This window comes from Lepisosteus oculatus, chromosome 1, assembly GCF_040954835.1.
Source record: "Lepisosteus oculatus isolate fLepOcu1 chromosome 1, fLepOcu1.hap2, whole genome shotgun sequence".
Taxonomy (NCBI): domain Eukaryota; kingdom Metazoa; phylum Chordata; class Actinopteri; order Semionotiformes; family Lepisosteidae; genus Lepisosteus; species Lepisosteus oculatus.
Window position 1 is genome coordinate 20,123,041 of NC_090696.1, and position 18,777 is coordinate 20,141,817.

Genomic DNA, 18,777 nt, shown 5'->3' on the forward strand with positions numbered 1-18,777 from the left:
AAGGTGAGTCTTTGGACTCATTAATGGATGCTGCACATTGGTGGTGGTGGGTGTCACATGCTCACCAGTCCACTTCACGCAATAAAAACCAGGATGAGATCTGGCCTGATGAGCTGCTGTGGCTCAGGTCTGGACTTTGAGCAATTATTCTGACCCACGTAAAATGACACGTGGACACCAGTGGTCCCAGCTGAATGGAAATACACCCACTCAGCACTGTTTTTCCCATACAGAGAGAGAAACAGTTTGTCTACAGGGTCAGCCCTCTGTTCACAGGATCTCTACAGCACTGTGCTACCAAAGGTGAAGAGAAAGAACCTTTTCTTACAAAATTAGGGAAAAATCTGCCCTTCCACCCTCATAAACAGGCATTTTTAAAACCTACTGAAAATCCTTCCCCCCATACCCCTAGTATTTGTGGAAGTATTTCAGCAGAGCAACTGATATGGTGTGGGCTCCAACCCAGATCCATGCAGACAAAGCCTCTTCAGAACATCAGAAAGACATGGGGAAAGATCAGACTTCCGCTCGCTGTCTCTGCTCGTCTTCACGTGCTCCTGAGCAGAATCGGCTCTGCGTTTGAAGATGAGGGCAAAACAACTGCTGCGGCATACGACTGGGATTTTTTGCTCCCTTTTCCAGAGAGACAGAAGAGGGTGGGGGGAGCACTTTCGCACGAGGGAAATGCTTGGGAAGAATTTCCACCAATGCCCGTGCACGCTGCAGGAAAGCAATTACAGAGATGAATCGGCACAGAAAGTGCTGAAAAGCCTCCTCCCCCACAGAACCCGATTTGCACTGTTAACACAGAAACCCTTCACCACACCTCATGGCACCAAGCACGCAGACATCGGTGAGGGGGCAAGCAGGGGGAGCCGGAGCCCATCCCGGCAAGCAACCGGCACAAGGTGGGTAACACCCCGGACAGGACTCCAGTCCATCACACTCACACCAGTGAGACAGTCAACCTACCAGCATGTTCTTGGACTGTGGGAGGAAACCATAGCACATGGAGAAAACACGCAAACATGGATTGAACCCAGGGCCCCAGTGCTGTGAAGCAGCATTGGTAACCACTGCGCCACTGTGCCACCAGTCTCTGTACCCTCCGACAAGAAAGTGACTTACAGTCCAAAGTGACTTAAATTTGTACCTATTTACACAGCTGGGAATTTTAAAGAATCACCTGAGTGAGGAATCTTGCTGAAGGGCTCAGCAGCACAGGATTAAGAGCCAGAGTCTCCCTATTGACCTGCTGCCTCACCATCCCTCCACAATGCTGCCTCACCACCCCTCCTCACTGCCTCACCACCCCTCCACACTGCTGCCTCACCACCCCTCCACACTGTTGCCTCACCACCCCTCCTCACTGCTGCCTCACCACCCCTCCTCACTGCTGCCTCACCACCCCTCCTCACTGCTGCCTCACCACCCCTCCTCACTGCCTCACCACCCCTCCACACTGCTGCCTCACCACCCCTCCACACTGTTGCCTCACCACCCCTCCTCACTGCTGCCTCACCACCCCTCCTCACTGCTGCCTCACTGCCTCACCACCCCTCCTCACTGCCTCACCACCCCTCCACACTGCTGCCTCACCACCCCTCCACACTGTTGCCTCACCACCCCTCCTCACTGCTGCCTCACCACCCCTCCTCACTGCTGCCTCACCACCCCTCCTCACTGCTGCCTCACTGCCTCACCACCCCTCCTCACTGCCTCACCACCCCTCCTCACTGCCTCACCACCCCTCCACACTGCTGCCTCACCACCCCTCCACACTGCTGCCTCACCACCCCTCCACACTGTTGCCTCACCACCCCTCCTCACTGCCGCCTCACCACCCCTCCTCACTGCTGCCTCACCACCACCCCAAGGCGAGGTGGTGAGGCTGACCCTGGCAACAGGCTGCCGTCGGTATGGGGCTGCGAGACCGTAGCGCGACCGCTTGCCAGGAAGGTCGTCGCAAAGAAACGCTAAAACTTCAAACATTCATCAAACGTTCACATTGAAATTTCCACTGTGTACCACACACTACCCGTGTATGAAAACAAATCATGTTCTTAAGTGAGACGAGAAATACGGGCGCGGGAGCTCCGTTTTGTTCTCCCCAAAGCAGGTCCTGGGCTGGCGGAGTGCTCGGGGGGTCTGTTATCGTCCAAGGGCCGTGAAATAACAGTTCTTCTCATCCCCAAAACACACTATTATATGAGATTCACAGTACATACACTATATATATACACACACATTATACTTTTTATATCATCTGAATTATTTTAACAATAGCAATCAAGAATCAATAAAAATTAATATTTTATTTATAAATATACGAGCATTTTATGCCACTTTATATACACGGTAAATATACCGTGTGAAATTCGCTAAAGCACACATAAACGACACCAATCGTAAGCATATGACCGAGCTCTATAGGGCACCTTGGTTACTCCTGAAGCTCGGACCTACGTAGTACTTATTTCGCCATGCGATATTACTCCATTTATTATCTTGCTGTATCAAGCCCACGCTGCCGACCAGAGGTAAATTTAACGCGTGAATCGCAAGTCGCCGAGGATAAAGGCATCTGCTCAACAAACGCCCTTGCCAACAATGAAATAATTGCTTTTGAAATGCAGGCAGACACCGAGGGCTCTTGTAAAAGCGAAGTATTTTTGTGTGTTCCTTGATAGGGGCGTTAGAGTGTTTTGATAAACGCCGAATAGCAACTTACTGTCTAGCGTGTTTTGCTTTCCAGATCATTTGAAGTTTCTGATTTGTACGTTTTACGACATATGACTGCGCGTTTCCACGCCAGAATGTCGCCACAACATTGAAGGATAGCGGTGTTTAAGTAATAAATAATAAAACGATTGTATAATGTTCGAGATTAAATGGGAAAGAGACGAATAGCCGGATGACAATGAAATATTTTATGAACGAATTCATTTTGTATTGCAGGTTAAATTATTCTGCCTAAACTAAAATCCAGTAGGAAATCGTGAAGGCAAGACATTCCTTCAGAAATCATATTATTCTTGCGAAAAATTCAAAGAAAAAAAATAAAGAAAATATCGCACTATATGTAATAATGTACGTAAAAACTGTACAAAACGACAAACCAACATTTGACCGACTTTTAAAATCTTACAAACTAGCGCAATTAACAAACCTCGGAACCTTTTAGCATGTTAAACCCTTTTTATACTTTCCACGGTATCTTGTTTCATTCGGAAGACAAACAAATACAGTATACCATTTCCAAAAAATGCCACCAATCTGACCAAGAAAATGGAAATAGTTTAATAATACATAATACATATCGAGCAGCAGAGACGCCTCCTAAATCATTATTCTATTCAGGCGTTACCAACATGATAATATGAGTATTTTTTTTGTTCGAGAGAAACAAAAACGGTTTAAAAATAAATTGAATTTAAAAATAAGAATAAAGACCTGAACCGACTAACATGCAAAACACTTAAGGCAACAACATCAGAAAACGAGTGTACTTCCGTACAAACTACCTGAACTAAGCAATTTCGGAAAAGAACGGTTCAGTTGCCAACAGCAAATATTTAAAGAGGGAAAGCAGTGTCGACTCAAGGAAGAATGGTTCGGAAACCACTCTGGAAGATTTTGTGATTCGCACCACTTTGCGTTGAAACTCAGAGAACCGATGGTGACGGCGGCCTGATCACACAAGAACATGTTGAAAAGTCTCCCACAAGGTCAGCTCGGTGTGGCGTTCAAAACGTTCTTTCTAACACAGCGTCAGAAAGTCAGAGTTCAGTCACTGAAACGCCTAGCTGTTACTTTAACACGGGACTAGCTGGCCACTATCTGAATCCACGTGGAGCCGATTTCAGCGAAGGCTGTGAGAGAAACTGTCCGAGAACGGACACGTAGGTGTTTCTCTGCTGCTTATTCCACTTTGGCATTTGTGCTTCAAGAGGCTTAAGAGGAACGTGCAGACGTTGATCCCAAGCCGAACAGTAAACAGAAAAACAGGACCCGTTTCATCCGTCACGCCTCTTCAAGCGTGTGCGGAAAGAGGAGCCAGCCGTGGTCAATCAGCGGACACTGGCTCTGGGACTAGAGAGCCCTGCGGCCACAGACAAGGGCCGTCACCTCGCAGGGAACATCGCGGTGTGCTGGACACTGTCAGATAACATCTAGACCCACGTTTCCTCCAAACCCTGACCGACGCCATGCTGACTGGTCCCCGCAAGTTCCTTGAGAATCACTACCGGGTAAAGACTTTTCTCGCAAAGGTGGGAGATACAGCCTGAGTGGAGAGTTAGGAGGGAGATTTTTACTTTACAGAGCCGATCCCTGGAACAAACAGGGAGAAACGCTGCTCCGGCCGGACCAGCTGGGAAACCCAGGACAAAATATACTAAGGGGCAGGAGAGCTCGTCGACAATGCGCGAACGACTTTTAAAACAGGTTGTCACAAGACAGCACACCTGCTGCAATCTGAGCCCCCTTACCGAACCGAGAAACCGTCTGCACCGCCCAGCATGCTCTCGTTTCTGCTCCGATCGGTACTTTCCGCTAAAACATCACACGTCTTTTCCACATTCTACAATATCCAAATCACCCATTTTCGTCCAATGACAGTCAGCCTTCCTGATCAATACCTGGGTTGTTGTTGTTATTATTCTTATTCGCTATTCAGGCGGACCCCTGTTTCCGATTGCAGCGGCCCTCCTGTGCGGGAATCCAGCCCCTGTGTGTCCCCCAACCCCCTGCGGAAAAACGCACAATCCACACTCCTGTAGTCACGACACAGATCCCCCGTCACCCCTCCCCACCTCCTGAGAAATGGGGGTCGGAGCTTCTAAAAAGAAAAGGACTTTCCTCATCTTCTCCCCGAGCTCCTCACCCCCGCCGTTCCCCTTGCTGTGTCGCTCAGGGTGTATTTTCCCGAGGCCAGTCAAGTCACTAAGTGTGCAACGTCAGCAGGGGCCTGATCAATGAGCAAGCACGTGCGCCGCCAGGTGGGAGCCCGACCGCACCGCTCTAATAAGAAATTAGAATATGAAAACGTAAAACTGCAAGTCGAGCAGGCTTGTCGCTTCGTTTTCCAGGCGCGAATGCGGATCCGTGCCCCATCAATATTTTGTCCATTGTCAAGCATCTCTTAGCGCTGTCTTCAGCTCAACCAGCTCAGATGTATAAAAACGTCAACATCGTGGATACAACAGATCTCCCCACTATCTCTGAGGAAAAGTCACTCGCATAAACGAAAGCAATAGGTAACAGCACGCATACATTCCACAAACCTGAACACCCTGCTGCTTAGTTTACCCGTTTTCAAAGGCAGCAAAGATGCATCTGTTTTACAACATGAACATGAACGCAGAAACACACCTGTCGTCTGTGTGAGGAGACGTAAATGGGACTGAATAAAAATCAATACCAAAGAACTGTTCCCATCAGCACAAAGGAGCTCTCGTACTCGCGATGGTCTTTTCTGAGTCGACTGACACAAGCGTCCCGCCTTAAAAGCTGCTCATTGTTCATATTTCCCTCAATGCTTTCCTCTGAAGTGATGAGATTAAGTTTCGCAGGCACATTTGCACCAGTTTCACGATATTTTAAACTTGTCGGATCGGCAGGCGAGCGAATCGCATATTTAAATACAAATCACAACTTTTTTTTGTAACAGCGGTTTCCATTATTTATTTGAAAACGGGGGACACCATCGCTGACTGAGGAGACAGCGAGACCTCCGGCAGGCCGGCCCGCTGCTCCGGCGCTGTCCGTTTCAGCACCACAAGCAGGCTGGCGGAGGCCGGGCAGACTCCCTGCAGTCCTCCGCACGCACAAACTGCGCCTGCCCTTTCCTATTGACTCCAGCACGTTTCTCCGACTGGGCCGAGAAGGGAGTGGAGTGGGGGGCAAGGCAGCGGCTGGGACGGACACTGGCGAGGGATGCTGGCGTTGGGGTAAGGTATGACGGATGAGCGGAATCTGGGGCTTACTACAGAGAGAAATCGGAGGCGCGTTACATGTCTGAGTAATGGAGACACACGGCGAGGATACAGATCTGCAGTCGGACGAAGGAACCCCAGCAGGCCGCAGGAAGATCGGATTCGCCCTTTCCAGCGTACAGGAGAAAGTCAAAGTGTCTTCTCGGCTGCAGCTTGGAAAAAATCAACTTGTGGTTCTGAATTCGTCACTGGAAAGCTATGTGCTGATATCCCGGTGGGAGACACTGCTGTTTCGCCATTAGAACGAGGTACTTCAATACCAGCTTCAGCAAGGTATGCTCTTGTATAAATGATTCCAAGGAATGATCGCTTGGGATAAAAGCACCCTCTTCAATTAATAATATATTCCAAGGCGACCGCACTCCCCCGCCCCCCTCAACCGCCAGGCGAATTCCACTAACAAACCTGAATTGCTTCATGTAATTCACAGATGGACCCCGTTAGCCGTACGACACCGGTAAGAGGGGTAAATACAATGGAAATCCGCCACTGTCACGCTTTTCATTTAGCTCCGGATCACCGGTTTGCAGCTGGGACGGGCAGTTACTGGCAATGGTGATTTTGCCCTCTGAAACGGCGCGCCTGGCGTTTTTTTTTTCCTCCCGTTTCTTCTGGATCCCCGAACACCGGGCACGGATTACATAACAGTCACAGACAGAAGCACGCGGAGGGAAGCAGCTCACCTACACGCAGCGGCACAGCAGGCACGACACGCACTGGAGACCGACCGACCGACCGCTGGAGAGGAGCCGACGACGGCTTTTGCTTTTCGCTTGTAGAATATCCATGTACACAAATTTCATCATCTCAATATGTCAAACGCAGATCTGATTAAAAAAAAAACTACAGGGCACATCACCAGCGTCCACGAAGGATCGATCATTCCTGCATTTATTTTCGTAGTTGAGTAACTATGTTGAATACAATCCAACCGGGATGTTTCCGATAATGATTGTTTTGGACAGGGCAAGTGCAGTTTAATACTTTTAGTGCACCTGTCACACCGACACGCACTGTCTGTGTCTGTTAATATACTTCAATCACGGCAGGAAAGCAGTACTGGCCTGAATGCGGATGTCAAACACAGGTATGACAAAAACAAAAATAACAGCCACCGTTAACGAGAACGCAATGCAAAACAGCCATTCGCCAACCACAGAACAATGCATTTCGTGAACAGAAAGCTGTCACCTTCAAGTGCATTAAGACACGCGTGGAGATCTATAGATTTCACACACGCACACGCTCAGCCGTACATGCGTCGACCATACATGCATACACACGCGCGCGCGCACACACACACAACCACTCCAGCGTGCGGGCCACAGGCTCGGAGAAATACTGCAGTGGGGGTGTCCGGATGTTTCAGGTGCTCCGTCCCGAACACCAGTCAATCTCGATCACACGCAGTTACAGCCACCGCTGGATACAGATTTACAAGCCGGGCAAAGCCCGATGCGCATAACAAGCCCCCTCTCGCTCGCGGCGTCCCGGTATCCCGGTGCTAATTAGGAAACGATCTGCTTTTCCACATACCACTGTAGTGGACGTACCACACCCGTAATGCCCACACCACCCTCAGCATCAACGTGCATGGCAGCAAGGTCCAGTCGGATCGACGTACCGAAGAGGTTTTTAAAGCGCTTATTTTTAGAAGGAGGGCGGCATTCCCACTGTAAAACGCTAAGACTTTCAAACGCATTTATTTCCTACAATAGAAGCCACAGCAGAGATGTGAGGGAGGAGAGGGGAGGGGGAGGCGCTGGTACAGGACTTCATTACTGGTCTAAAGATATTTCGTGGCAATGAGGTTCGTCAGTTTCCACACAGGTAACCCCGATTTTCACAAGAAAGAAACCGCCTCTGGTTGATTTTCACCTCCCATGAATTTCTTCCAAAAGGTGAACGTATGACAAGCACAACCCCCCCCTCGAAATCACCGACCCCCAAACCCAAGGTATGCGTAAATTTCACATTTCAGCACCGCGAAATTACATACCGTCCTACCTCAGGCCAACACCCCGGTTTGACTATTTTCTGCATTTTCCAACCCAAGACATCAATTCCCTCACCCGACATCGCGCGGGGGGTGTGAAATGAGAGATGTGTGTTTTTTTTTCTTGATGTGCGAAATTCCATATGCATAGCTGTTAAAGCTGTGGCAGCCAGCCTATTGGAAATGCAGGCAAAAAACGAGCTGGACAGAAAACTGCTCTGCGGCATTGCTAGAAATGTTTTAGACGCCGCAGAAAAGGCGCCTAGAGGCGAAAAATCCCCAGCCGTTTGACAAAAGAGGAGGTTTACTTACTTTTGAAGTGTTAACAGAAATCCAGAACGGCGTCGCTGGACTGCAGATGTCGAAAAGATTCAGGAGAAACTGCGGTTGTCGCCATATTGTTGCTCCTATCTTCCTTCCCAGTGCGTGCTGTTACCCTGCATAATTGATGACTCTCAGCAAAATGTTAGGGAGCGTCGGCAAATGCCTTGTTTAAAGCGGCTAGGGACCGTAGATTTGTCCACAGGAATATTACTTCAATAAAAAGAACGAATACAAAACCAAGGCTGGCAGAAAGATTGATTTCTATACATGTATGTACCTGTGTGAACCAGTGACACAGTGGTTGGTTGGCCATGGTGCCTCACGGCGCTGGGGTCCTGGGTTCAATTCCCGAGGTGCTATCTGTGTGGAGTTTGTATGTTCTCCCCATGTTTGCATACATTCCCCAGTTTCCTCCCACAGTCCAAAGACATGCTGGTGGGTTAAATAGCTTCTGGGAAAACTGACCCTGCTGTGAGTGTGTGAATGTGTCTGTGTGACCTGTGATGGACTCGCATCCTGTCCAAGGTGTACCCTGCCTTGTCACTGTTGTTGCCTTGTGATAAAGCATTAAAGAAAATGGATAAATGGCTATATGTACCTTTATAAACAAAGGTAAGATACACAGTTGGGTAGAAACTATTTTGTATTTATCAAAACCACTGTAAGGAAGAGTAAGAATCCAACACACTATGTCCACTACCTGTCACTGAGATGATGCCAGTGCAATGCAGGAAAGGTTCAGGTGCTGAGAAGCTTGAACCCAGAGGCAGCGGGGACAAGCTCCACGCTGAGCAGGAACAGTCATGAGTGGGTGTCCTAAACAAAGTTCCAAACCAACTCCTACATAGAAATATATACAGTGCCCAGGGCCTTCTCCCACAGAGTGGTGAAAAACACCCAACCATGAACATGGAATCCTTATAATTAAATACATTTACTTAGAAAACTGGATGTAATTAAAACTCATCTTCATACTCCAGCCATCCATTAGCAGAAAGACAAGTTCTGAAAATGGGAAAAACTCCCTCAAAAGAACATCAGAAAGTTTAAAAATGAGGAGTCATTCTGCCCTTCTGGTCATTAGTAGCTTATTAATTCAAGGATCTCATCCAGTCGTTTCTTGAAAGAAACCAAGATATCTACATCCAAAACCCTTTGTATAGAGAAGTGCCACCTCAGTTTTAAATGCACTTCCATAGTTTCCTCTTGTGTCCTCAAGCTCTTGCTTTACTGCTCATTCTGAAGACATCTGCTGGGTTGACTCGATAGGAGCCTTTAAGGGTTTTCAATACTCGTGTCAGGTCTCCTCAAAATATTCGCTGTTCGAGATTAAGAAGGCTCCATTTCTTCAGTGTTTCAGTGTATGACATTCACTTGAGCCTTGGAATGTTCCTTAGACAGAATGCCTGCCCATTGCAGAGCCGAGGAGAAAGAGATTATATAGTCTAGCTAATTCACACCTATCCAGGGTTTTTTTTAAACACTTGGTATAAACCAGAGCAGTCAGAGAAAAATCTCACAGAGACGGGGAAACATGCAAACTTCACACAGACAGGCCCCCCAGCCCAGATTCAAACAATGGAGCTGCTAAGCAGCTGTGCTTTCCTCCACAGCCCTGTGCCTTAAGAGCCCTTTTGCATTATCCAGTTCTCAGTTGGTGAACTGGTAGTGTGATTGATGATGATCTCAAAGGGCTTTGTATACAGGAGGGGACCCACTACTTCCAGCACTGAAGAGCAGCACCACCTGCGCAACACACAGCAGCCCCACTGCACAGCAGCTCAGGGGGAGAAGAGAGACGCTGCTGCTCCGGGTGGATTAAGTGGGAACTTTAGAGAGGCCAGACTGTACCACCTAGAGTGTAATTAAGGCAGGACACCAGGGCTGTTTGTGTATCCTACTCTTACAAACAGAGCCCTGAGCTCTTTAATGACCAAGTAGTCAGGATCTCAGTGCAACTTCTCATCCTATAGACCACACCTCATACAGTGTACTGTGCCTGGTCACCATACTGGAGGTATTGATTTTGAAATTCTGATCCAGATCCACCAACACCTTTTACAGTAGCGACTTGTTTTCCCTTTGTAGTCTCCCATCCAAGCGGTGACAGACTCAGCCTTGCAGAGCTTCTGAGATCTGATCAGTCAAAGCTACAAGATGGACCAGAGACAACCTCTTAAACTATTGATGGACAACCTGAGCTTTGAGTGCCACATACAGCCCATGGAGGCATAAGCAGTGGTCCCTCAAACTGGACATCTATTCATCTTCTATCCCCTTCTTCAAATACAGAGTTTAGGGGGAGTCGGAGGCAATATTGTCCACAATGGCCACAACGGAGGGTATACCCTGGATGGGACACTAGTCTATCACACCAGGAAGACACACACACTCACACCAGTGCTAACCAGAAGCCAATTAATCTACTAACATGTCTTTGGACTGTGGGAGGAAACTGGAGCACCTGAAGGAAACCCACGCAAACACAGGAAGGAAATACAAACTCCAGAGAACACGCCAAATTAAGAATTGAACCCAGGGTCCCAGTGCTACGAGACAGCAATGCTAGCCACTGTGCCACCATGTTGCCCTAAACTGCAGATTCTAAGTTAAAAACATCAATTGAGTTAAAGATGCTCATGGGCTGGCAATCAGTGGTTAATTGTACTGCTGGAGGTCTGCTTGAGGACCACTTGCAGCCACCCCTTGGCACTACATTCTTGGCCCATCTCTGCCCTGCAGTGGTGTTTTTGCAGGTCTGCTAGGCAATGGGAACAAAGAGCTGCAGTGTGAGGTACATCTACCTACCACGCCACTGTGCCGCCCACAGCTGTATTGTTATTTACTTACTGGGACACAACCCATTAGCTTCCTTCATCCAATTCATCTTCCCCTTTCCAAGGTCCAGTTTTCCATCACCGTCTGAAGATATGCTGTCAAGGTTAAGTCGCATCTCTATATACCCCTCTCTATGTGGGAGAATAACCTAAGACAGGCGCTTACATACTGCAACAAGGACTCAGGACCAAGCAGAGCCATGTGTCATTTCGACCCATTTTCACTCAAATGGAGCTTTTTGAATGGGGACTTGATCAAGGACTCACATCTTAATAGATATGGGCACTTGAGTCAAAAGCTGTAAGGCCAGTCATAGGTTGGATAAGCCCACATGATCTTTATTTTGCCTAACTATGTCCAGCAAGGATCATCGCTCATGGTTATGCCATGTTTTGCAAGCAGTCGCAAGTGCAAGCAGCCGCGATGAATTAGTGGAAAGAATTAAGGTCAAAGCAGCCTGATTAGGGTTCATCAGGTGGGAAGAGCTAAATTTGACGTTTGAACCAGTTGTGCTTAGCTGCTAATATTGACTTTTTATTTGCACAAAGAAATTGGGAGACTCTTTACAGAGCGGTTTTTAGTGTTGAGAAATGGTGAGAGCTTAATTGACATATACAGTACCTAGATTCAGGACAAATACAATCCCATGTGACGCCATCTTACAGAACTGTCACAGCCCCAAGGGCCAGCTGACAACAGAGTCACAGTCTGCAGAAAAACACTGGGGAGCAGGCGGGGAAAGATAGCCTTATTAACAGGAAGTCAGGTTGGGAAGAATTATTTTTCAAATAGATGAGGGATTATGCACAATACAGACAAAATGACCAGGCTGAAGAATACACAGCATTAAAAACATAGAGGCTTTGAAAGTGAAAGATGAATTAGAGAAGGAATCCAATGAGTTGAGCCCAATTTAAATGAATAACAGTACAGCTGTGTGCAGCAGTGTGATGTGGCAGTTAGCACTGCTGCCTCAGTGCTGTGCTCTTGTGTTTGGTACACAGCATCTGTCACACATTACATGTGCATGTTTTCCCTATGGCCATGGGGGTTCTGTCTGGGTGCTCCGGTTTCCTACCACCATCTGAACGTATGCCGTTTAGCTTAACTGGCACTGCAGTGGACCAGTGTGTATCCCGTCTGCTTTGAGAAGCCTGGGCCATCTGCAAACTGTAACTCTTGAATACAACTGTGGGCATGCAGAATTATTACCTGATTATTATCTGCAAATAACGTTTCTCCATTCCTTTGTTATATGTAATAAATACTGTTTATTTAACTATTGTTTCAAAATTAAACATTTGCTGAAATATAGTTATTAATTCACTTGTGAATAATAAAATGTACTGAACTGCACAAATAGTAGTTAAGATTTTGTACTGAATTAACTCATCTAAGACAAAGGAGTCCAATATTTAGATCAGTGCTTCTCTAAAAGCCTGCAGACCTTGGGTAAGGAAAGGGTAAGGGTCACTGCTGCTTAGCAGCATTTAAATTCCCAGCGAAACGCTGTCCTTTCTGCAGAGGAGGCACATCCTCTCCCATTCAGCCCGCATAGGCTACTTTGCAAACCTCTTAGCAAATGAATTATGAATGAATGAAAAGAGAAAGCAAGAAAAATTAATACTGGGGGAGGGTGGCTCTGTAAGGAGGTAAGGAGGTGTGAGTCCTAAGTTCAAATTCCAGACAACATCAGAACCGAACCTCCCAGGGCCCAAGAAGCCACAGTACTGAAAGGCTTTGTCTCAGTTCAAGGCATTGGTCTTAACCTGCCACAGCAAATCCTGCTACTTTGAGCAACAGACAGCATTATAGGACCCATAGACAGCAAAGTCCATCTTCAGACATCACTGACATAGGGAAAGGGGGAAAAACTGCATGACTTTAGTTTTAAATTGATTTTTTTTAAAGTTGATTTTGATATAAATTTTTCCACACTGCCTCACGACCCCTCCACACTGTTGCCTCACCACCCTCCTCACTGCCTCACCACCCCTCCACACTGTTGCCTCACCACCCCTCCACACTGCCGCCTCACCACCCCTCCTCATTGCTGCCTCACCACCCCTCCACACTGCCGCCTCACCACCCCTCCACACTGCCGCCTCACCACCCCTCCACACTGCTGTCTCACCACCCCTCCACACTGCCTCACCACCCCTCCACACTGCTGTCTCACCATCCCTCCACACTGCCTCACCACCCCTCCACACTGCCGCCTCACCACCCCTCCTCATTGCTGCCTCACCACCCCTCCACACTGCCGCCTCACCACCCCTCCACACTGCCGCCTCACCACCCCTCCACACTGCTGTCTCACCACCCCTCCACACTGCCTCACCACCCCTCCACACTGCTGTCTCACCATCCCTCCACACTGCCTCACCACCCCTCCACACTGCCGCCTCACCACCCCTCCTCATTGCTGCCTCACCACCCCTCCACACTGCCGCCTCACCATCTCTCCACACTGCTGCCTCACCATCTCTCCACACTGCCGCCTCACCATCCCTCCACACTGCTGCCTCACCATCTCTCCACACTGCTGCCTCACCACCCCCCCACACTGCTGCCTCATCACCCCTCCACACTGCTGCCTCACCATCCCTCCACACTGCCTCACCACCCCTCCACACTGCTGCCTCACCACCCCTCCTCACTGCTGCCTCACCATCTCTCCACACTGCTGCCTAACCACCCCTCCTCACTGCTGCCGCTTCACTGTTGCTTCATAATATAATTTATTTTGATATCATACAGAAATGCAACACTCAGTGGTCTGTGTGGAGTTTGTATCTTCTCCCCTTGTTCATGTGGATTTCCTCTGGGTGCTCCAGTTTCCTCTCACAGTCCAAAGACATGCAGGTTACTTGGCTTCTGCGAAAACTGACCCTGGTGTGAGTGTGTGTGCTTGTGTCTATGTGCCCTGTAATGGAATGGCGTCCTTTCCAGGGTTTACCCTGTGTTGCACCTGTTGCAGATAAATAGATAAATGATGATGATGATGATTAAATTAGAACTAGTTGTGAAGGGATTGGTGAGCAATATCACAGGGTTAGTAGGAGGCTGTTGATCTGGGGATTATTCTGAGAATTATTTCAGAAATCTAGAGCAAAGAGGCTTTAGAATAAGGTCCTATAAACACCTTGCAATGCCACATTTGGCTGGTTTTTAAACACGTAGCTTAGGCGACTTGCAAACTTTGAAAGAATGGGTGCCAAAGGCACTCAACACTAGTGTCATTGTTCTAACACACGGTTTCTGGTTCTGGGGGACCCCCAAGAATCTGCCAGTTTTAATTCCAGCTCAGCTCTTAAACACCAGGGCTATAAATGATGCCTTTAAACTGATTAACTTGCTTGTGCAAACTTTAATTGAATGTATTTTTTTCTGTGATCATACCTGACCTGAAGTGTCATCTTTCCAAAAAAATATTTTTTTGTAATAAAGACGGGACTTCATTTATGCACACAAAAATAAAATCACTATATTATTAGTGTATAATTACTATATTGACCCCACTCCAGGCAAGATGGCGGTACGACTTACATCGAGTGGTTACGTCACATTCGTTTTTTCCTACGTTATATTGATCTTTTTTCGTGGAACGTCGATTTTCTTTCTCTCCTGCTTAAAACGTCCGGTCAGGATTACAGGCTAGCTGCTCCTTGCCATGTCTGTGTGCTTTATTACTAACCCGGCAGGCGCACAAACCCACAGGGAAGGAGACGGCGAAGCGCAGCTGGGAGGAAGCCCCGCTCTTGGCGCTGTACTGAGCTGTCAGACAGACAGCTGACCCAGCTCAGCTGACCCCTACTTACCAAAAAGAGCTTTTAAATCAAAACTTTCCTCCAGTCGCGCGGGTACACGCCTCCTCGCGTCATAACCCCCGGGGTTAAACAGTCTGAGTTCTTCGAGCCCGGGTCAGTATCGGAGGAGACCGCATCTCTCACCTGATAGTCGGCTCAGAAAACCATGGCTTCTGCTCGGCTCTTCATCTTTCTCTTCACTGGTGTTTGCCTGCTGGCGACAGGGACTCGGGCACAGGAAAATATCAGTAAGATTCCCCCCCCCGCGACAGTTGATCTTCTTCCGAACCCCCTTTTCAGGACCCGGTGACCGTTATCTACCACCTTCCGAGGCGACTTGACCCACCTCAAAGCACATGAATTGCCGATTTTACCACTAATTCTTTTTTGAAAAAAAAATAGAGATTTTTCTCTTAGAGCTTAAGGATCAACTTCGTGCTAAAAACGTTTCATAAATGTATTTGTTTTTGAACACCGTCGAGGTAAATCAAACCGGCGCGTTTTTCGAATCCCGAGTTAAGAAAAGACACCGGTGTTAGAGCTCGAGGCCACGGCGTGAAAGCCCGCCTTTTGCTGCTCAGCCAATCAAAGCGATCTACTCTCCAAAGAGCCAATCAAAGGCATCTCCGGGGTTTCCAGTGATAAAGTGTATTGAGCTATCAACGGAAAAAACTTCGTGAAAAAATTCCGTATATAACACATTCATTTGGTTAATTGTTTCATTGACAGCTTGGGCTGGAACACAACCCAGAAGATACTAGGGCTTCCAGGAAATGAGTTTGAAACCCTGTCTAATGTAATTACCTATGACGTCATTCAACAGTTTCCCGTGAAGTGTGTATATTCATCAGATATTCATCAGATCTCCCCCTTTCCTTATGAATGAATCATAGTAAAGTGTTACTGAATGTACGTAGTGCTATTCTTCCAAAGTTCTGTTAGGGTTATCTTGTTTTTATCTAATACAGCTCTGCTGAACAAAAAATCACTCTTTCAGTGATGAACTCAAACTCAAACTATACAGGAAAAGATTTGAAAACCGTTTACATCCGATGTTTGTATCCTAATCAATTTGAACACAAAACCCTGGACAGCACGCCACTCCATCACAGGACAAACACCAGGGACAATGTTTCCCAGAATCCAGTTAACTTGCCAGCATGTCTTTGGACTGTGGGAGGAAACTGGAGCACCCAGAGGAAACCCACATGAACATGGATAGAACATGCAAACTCCACACAGACAGCACCCCAGGAATTGAATATATGGATGAATATGTATTGAAATGCTATACTAATATATCATACAATCCCTGAGATAGGTAAAGTAATATACAGTACGTATTAGGGATTCCTGCTTTGTGCACATACCTGTACATACCTCACAGCCGTTTGTGCTCTCTCTAAGTGTGTGGCCTGAGGCCCCTGGTGGAGGCCCCGCAGAGCTCCCGCGTGGTGGGGGGGAAGGACGCGGCGCCGGGGGCGTGGCCGTGGCAGGTCAGCGTCCAGCTCGCCGAGCCCAGCGGCTTCTCTCACTTCTGCGGGGGATCGATCATTGACAGGCAGTGGGTCGTCACGTCAGCCCACTGCTTCGGCCCCAAGACGTGAGTACAGCCCGTAGGGATTAGTGCTAGAGGTCTGGGACCCACCTGGAACGGCTCTAAAGGTTCTGGGGTGTAGGATCAGCCACAATTTCCACTCCTCCTGGGCTTGTGGCCGACAGAGAGCAGAGAGGGGCAGCTCAGGACCTGGAGGGAAGCAAGGGCCTGATATGCATCCCAAAGGAATTCTTGAGTGCTCCATTCAAAGAACACACTTTTTACCAAGACCATGCGTCCAGTGTCAGGATCATGGGGGAACCAGGGCCTATCCTGGCCAACAATGGGTTAATTGCATAATAATAATAATAATAATAATAATAATAATAATAATAATAATAATAATAACTTTTATTTATAAAGTGTCTTTCAAAAACCCAAGGGCGCTGTACATCTCGAATAGAGAAAAAGACTAAAAAAAGACGTCACAGTACTCCAGTCCATCACGGGACACACAGACACCCAGACTTAGCCAAGTTCAGGGTCTTTGGGAGGAAACACACATGGGCATGGGGAGAACAAGCAAACTCTTTACAGATAGCACCCCAGGAATTGAACCAGGTCCCCTGCATTGGGAGGCAGCGATTCTAGCCAATGTGAAGGGTGTCACAGTACCGTCACAGTAACACCCTTTCCCCGAACCAGTAGTGTGTAAGATCAAATCATTCACAGGATTGAAGCGTCGTGTGAATCCTAGCACAATTCGACTCGGACCGCGTTTTCAAGACAAACCTACTAAAGCTTGTATCACTGCGGCCCGACCTCACCAGGTTTAAACAGACACTTAGATGACTGGCCAGGTGGAATAACTCTTGCAAGCTCTCGGCTCCCTCTCTCTCCCACAGCGATCCATCGAAGCTGAGGGTCATAGCTGGGCTGCAGGTGTGGAAAACCAGCGACGAAAACACACAGAACCGCACTGTGACCCACATCTTCCGCCACAGCCTGTTCAACACCAAAAACGGCGACAACGACGTGGCCCTGCTCAAGCTGTGCTCCCCTGTCAACTTCACCGACTACGTGCAGCCGGTGTGCCTGCTGAGGGGCGCGAGCGAGGAGGCGGGCCTGACGCCGTGCTTCATCAGCGGCTGGGGGACCACGTCATGGGGAGGTCAGTCTCTCTCCCAGTCCTGCCGCACGCGATACACCGACTGAGGAGGCTAATTAAGTCATCAAAACCTCAGCCAGAATGAAAACCCAGGAGGCTCGTACTAAGGCCGGCTGTGGGGATCCCTGACGTGACCTTTGCTGCTCCTCACACTCTGCAGGGGAGAGAGCGGACACTCTGCAGGAGGCCGAGGTCAACCTCATCCCCAGAGAGACCTGCAACCAGCCGGACTGGTACAATCAGAGCCTGACCGAGAACATGCAGTGCGCTGGGCACGAGACCGGGGGCATCGACGCCTGCCAGGTACGTTAGCCCAACGTGGCGGGTGCTGGGGGAGGAAACCCACACGGACATGGGGGGAACATGCAAACTCCACGCAGATAGCACTCCAGGAATTGAACCCAGGTCCCCTGCGCTGCAAGACAGCGATTCTAACCCGTGTGCCACAGGGGATTTTTTCCCCCAAGCCAGTAGTGTGTAAAATCAGAGGACTCGTATGATGAGCAATTTGGCGATGGGTGACCTGCTCTATCCTCTCACATGAACAGCTTCTTCCTGAGGTGAGCTCGCACTTCACAGGTTTCGGTTTTGGAAGCGGTGGGTTTGTGCGCACACCCTCACAGCACAAAGCCACCAGCGATGAGAGAGTGTTGCCAGTTAATAGAAGCCTCTGTGTCAGCAGCTGCACACCACACTGAAGTGTTAACATTGCGGCTGGTTTCTGTGTTCCCTCGGCGCGGGGTGTCTGTTCCGCCAGGCGGACAGCGGGGGCCCCCTGCAGTGCTTCAACAGCACCCTGCAGCGCTTCTACCTCTTCGGGATCACCAGCTTCGGCCAGGGCTGCGCGGTGGAGAAGAAGCCCGGGGTGTACACCCGCGCCAGCCTCTACTACCGCTGGATCCGGGAGGTGGAGGCCAGGGGCGCCTCCGCCCGCGGCCGGCTCTCCCTGCCCCTGCTGGCCGTTCCCCTGCTGCTGAGCGCAGCCCTGCCCCTGCTGGGAGCCTGAGCTCCCTGCTCCGTCCTGCCAGACCGGCGCGGCAATTAAACCTGTTTGCATTCACCGCCTTTGTCTGCTTCTTTCTGGGGTGAAAACGAAACTGCCACACTTG

At 48.8% G+C, this 18,777-nt stretch overlaps 2 protein-coding genes across 9 annotated transcripts in view; one reads left to right on the top strand and one right to left on the bottom strand.

Moving 5' to 3' along the window:
• Positions 1 to 15,006, bottom strand: part of LOC102698474 (sodium channel protein type 8 subunit alpha) — a 98,057-nt gene extending 83,051 nt beyond the window's left edge. For 4 of the 8 annotated variants that reach the window (XM_069187114.1, XM_069187091.1, XM_069187108.1 and 1 more), the window contains exon 1: positions 8,305 to 12,365. The gene's annotated coding sequence lies outside the window, so the exon portion shown is untranslated. Of the gene's footprint in view, positions 1 to 8,304; positions 12,367 to 14,703 lie in introns of those variants that run through there. The other 4 variants (XM_069187104.1, XM_069187079.1, XM_069187082.1 and 1 more) reach the window with 2 other exon arrangements.
• An 8-nt stretch (positions 15,007 to 15,014) lies between these two features.
• On the top strand, positions 15,015 to 18,729 carry LOC102689718 (transmembrane protease serine 12-like). The gene is made up of 5 exons (XM_015344153.2): positions 15,015 to 15,211; positions 16,371 to 16,566; positions 17,406 to 17,671; positions 17,829 to 17,971; positions 18,426 to 18,729. Exons 1-5 carry the CDS (start codon positions 15,130 to 15,132, stop codon positions 18,672 to 18,674), a joined length of 936 nt encoding a protein of 311 aa, XP_015199639.1. The 5' UTR covers positions 15,015 to 15,129; the 3' UTR covers positions 18,675 to 18,729.
• The last annotated feature ends 48 nt before the right edge of the window (positions 18,730 to 18,777 follow it).

Coding starts and splice junctions, on each gene's coding strand:
- LOC102689718 (XM_015344153.2), top strand. CDS start 15,130: ATGGCTTCTGCTCGGCTCTTCATCTTTCTCTTCACTGGTGTTTGCCTG. Junction 15,212..16,370: donor TCGGGCACAGGAAAATATCA/GTAAGATTCCCC, acceptor GCTCTCTCTAAG/TGTGTGGCCTGAGGCCCCTG. Junction 17,672..17,828: donor GGGGACCACGTCATGGGGAG/GTCAGTCTCTCT, acceptor CACACTCTGCAG/GGGAGAGAGCGGACACTCTG.